At 36.2% G+C, this 3692-nt stretch overlaps 1 protein-coding gene across 5 annotated transcripts in view; it reads right to left on the minus strand.

Annotated features, from left to right (window-relative positions):
- Positions 1–901: 901 nt before the first annotated feature.
- Positions 902–3692, minus strand: part of SHPRH (SNF2 histone linker PHD RING helicase) — a 91434-nt gene continuing 88643 nt past the window's right edge. For all 5 annotated transcript variants that reach the window (XM_014592858.2, XM_014592820.2, XM_014592893.2 and 2 more), the window contains 2 exons: positions 2160–2240; positions 902–1009 (listed from right to left, as the gene is read on the minus strand). In XM_014592858.2, coding sequence (XP_014448344.1) covers positions 913–1009; positions 2160–2240 — 178 coding nt within the window. In that variant the 3' untranslated portion in view covers positions 902–912. The remainder of the gene's footprint in view (positions 1010–2159; positions 2241–3692) is intronic.

A 3692-nucleotide genomic window follows, 5' to 3' on the forward strand; every position in this document is an offset into this window, starting at 1 on the left:
ATAAATTTTGATATTAGTGGCTAAAAAGTTTACTAAGAACATGAGAAAGGAAAAGAATCTAAGACATCAATACAATAATGATTAAAAAAACCCTGCCATATTTCCATGCTACAATGATAAGACCTAAATTGTAAAAAATTATATATTTACAGATACATCCATCTTAACACAAATAAAAACTTAACAATTAGAAAAACTATGAGTAGAGAAAGCAGGTAATTTTAAGGCAAAAATGAATACACTTAAAAATGCTAGATAAACTGCTTACAATGACACGATTTTAACAATGGAGATATGAAATGTTTTCAGTGTTTTGATTTTCAGTATCAAGATGCAGAGAGAAAATAACTACTTAATCTTAACTTACTGTTGGAAGTTTTATTACTTTAGTCACTATGTGTGGACTTACAGTCTAAACTTAATCAAATAACTAGGAGTTAATATAATTCATCTACTCAAAATATTACTAGCAAGGTATTAGTGAATCATGTGATAAAGACATTGAAGGCCCTTCCAAAATCAGATCTATGTTGGTTAAAGACACTAGGTCATATAAAACTAGTTTATTTTCTCTCTTATTCCAACTCTTTTTAAAGACAGATCTGATGAAAACAAAATTACGTATTTCTTCTCTTAATTCCCTTGCCTCATCAGATATAGATTTCTTTGGAATAAAAATAAATGTTTTATTAGGAGTGTAAAATAAAAAAATCTTTACAGAACTTCTGAAAACAGTATATTGAAAAAGACTCAATAACCACTATGTCACTATATAACCAAACAAAAAGAAACAAATGGTTTCAACTAGGAACAATGTTTACTGACATCTACTGGATTTTTAAAAAACTTGTAACATTGCTCTAGAGCTGTGAAAGTTTATCAATACATTACAGTCTGTGGATTGGATCAAGTTCAGTCAAGCTCTTCAGTTTCTGTGGTAAAGAGGTCTGCCAGATCAGCTACAGTCAAGACGGAGGCCTCGGAATGTTTCCCTGATGAGCTTGTATGACTGCAGGGTTTCCCAAGTGAGCACAGACAGAAACAAACCCCAACATATCAATGATTATACTTGTAGCAATCAAAGCCTAGACACTTACTTGTTCCTAAGGTTTTGTAACTGGGTCATAAGAAATTCTCAGAAGAAAGTAGGTAATGAGATCATTATTGTATTTCTTCAAGATTTGTGAGAGTTCTATATATTATATTATTTTCAGCTTTGTCATACATTTTTTTCTCTGCATGTTTAATGAAACAAAGAAATTAAACCCTAATAAATGCTAAGGCTCTCACTTTACAACTTCCCAACACCTAAAGTCATCACTGAAAGTTAATTTGTTTCAAGAGAATTTCAATAGCTCTGCTAATTGTTGTTTTATTTAAGCAGCTTAAATAAAAATCACTGGTCTGTAAGACTTGGGAATGAAAACAACAAGCTTCATGTTTTAGGTAAAAGGCTCCTGTGGTAAATTCTTTCTTTCCTATAAGTCACCAGTGGAAGGACATTTCTGGTTTCAAATCACTTCTTTGCTATGCAAAGTAGCTCTGTGGAAACAATCCCTTTTAAGGCAAAGAACTCTTCCTTGGCTATCCTCCAATCCTACCTATCTGACAAGGATGAAGAAAGGCACTAGCTTATATTTTCAAAATGACTTTGAATGAAAATTATACTATAAATATTAGAGGGTTTTATGATCCCGAAGTGAAAATTTTTTAATTAAGACTGTATTGGTCTCTGCTTCTGTTCTGCCTTTGGAAGTGACATCACAATTACCAGCCAAGTTTTAAGTCCAGATATTTCTATGTGCATGTGATGAAAAACAATAATGTACAAAGCAGCAATGTAAGTTCTGTTTCATACATACCAGGCTAAGGCTTTAAAGTCAAGCATTACTTCACTTAAGAAGTAATAATCCAATGTGGCAAAGAAATACAAGATTGTTTAAATATTTTTCCATGTGATAACCTATTAATAAAATAACTTAAAGCAAATAAAGAATGTCCAGAGCATTAATTAAGAAAAATTGGATAAGTACAATGTCATGGCTTGCTTTTAAGATGTATCTGTATTTAAGGCTTTTGTTATCATCTATGTGCGAAAGTTCCAAATACATTACCAAATTTAAACAAATAGGATCTACTTGTAGTAAACTGTTACCTACCTCCTCTCAGCAGTTTTGAGCATGGCCTGCATTCGTTCTTCTATTGTTGCTTTAATTAAGAATCTGTGTACAATAGTGGGTCTAGAAAGTACATAACAATTAAGAGTTTAAAAACATAGTAAGACAAATTAATATCAACGGGGTGCACAGATGGTATGTCTTATTTGTCAGCTAGTGCCCAATTGTGGCAGGTACTGATGAAGGTGCTGCTGGGGGAATTAGAACAAACTCTTTAATCTGCACAAACTAATTCTAATTAGAGGAGAGAGACAATAAACCCATGAAGAAATGAGTTTCAGGCACAGACAGTGGCAAGAGGAGGCTGACACGAGTTGGCACATGAGAGATCGGAATGAGGCCAGAAAGCAAAGGAGGTGTAGGAAGAGCATTTGAAAAGAAACAAAACACACATACACTGTCCCTGAGCAGAGAACACACCTGGAAAATGCTTAAAATGTTCAAGGGGCTGAATGAAGGCAGAGGCATGTTGTCACTGAGGGGGAGAGGCAAAAGTGAGGCTGCGAGGTGGGCAGGGGTCAGATGATACAGGGTCTTACAGGACAGGCCAGAAATCTCAATTTCTGGGTTAAAATGGGAAACCCTCAGGGGGTTTTCTGCATGATTTGGTACATTGAGTCCTAGGGTCTGCTGTGTGGAAGATGGACTGTCCAGCAGCAAGAGTGGAGCAGAGAGCCAGTTAAGAAGGTCTGCAGTCATGCAGGTAAAAGAGGATGGACTGTAGATCTGGCCTATCTTCTGGAAGTAAAAGTGAGAAGACTCGAATGAGGATTTGGATGTGAGATGTGAAAAGAGAAATAGAGGAGTCCCAGATTTCTGGTCTGAACAACTATAGATGATAAAACATTGTAAGATGGGGGAAGGCTTGGGGTGAGTGGGCAGTGCAGCAGGAACATAGTTTTGTTCTGTCCGTATAGATTAGAACTGGAAATATGAAGCTGGGACAGACGCTAAAGGGGCTCGTCTGGGCTGGGAGCTATTTATTTTAAAGTCATTCATGTATAAGGCGACTTAAAACCCCAGGACTGGATGCACTCACAAAGGAAAATGTAGATAGAGAAAAAGAACTGGGCCAAGCCCCATGGCCTAGTAATGAAGGGAGTTGAAATCAACGTGGCTGCCCATAGTTTGCATTCCAGCCCTAGAAGCTTGAAAAAACTCTGGGCAAGTGTGCATGTGTATCCAAACTCCTGACAGGGTGGAGAAATTGAGAAGGGATTGTGGTATGACCACGCCTCCATCGGTGTGCTTTCTCTTTCCATCTTTTTGTCTCTCTGGTCAGCATATGCATGCTCTGGCAATTAAAAAAGAGTTGATAGAGAAAAAGAACCTCTGACCACTGGCAAAAATAGTAATTAATAACATGAAGAGCCTCATTTCAGTGGTATAGTAGGGACCAAAATTCAACTAGAAAAGTTGAGAGAATGGAAGAGGAGAAAGTGGAGGTGGAGGTAAACTGCAAAGGAGTGTCTATGTGTATGTATATATATATATATATATTTTTTTTTTTTTTTT

The sequence above is a fragment of the Tupaia chinensis genome, unplaced genomic scaffold (genome assembly GCF_000334495.1).
Source record: "Tupaia chinensis unplaced genomic scaffold, TupChi_1.0 Scaffold000008_1, whole genome shotgun sequence".
Taxonomy (NCBI): domain Eukaryota; kingdom Metazoa; phylum Chordata; class Mammalia; order Scandentia; family Tupaiidae; genus Tupaia; species Tupaia belangeri.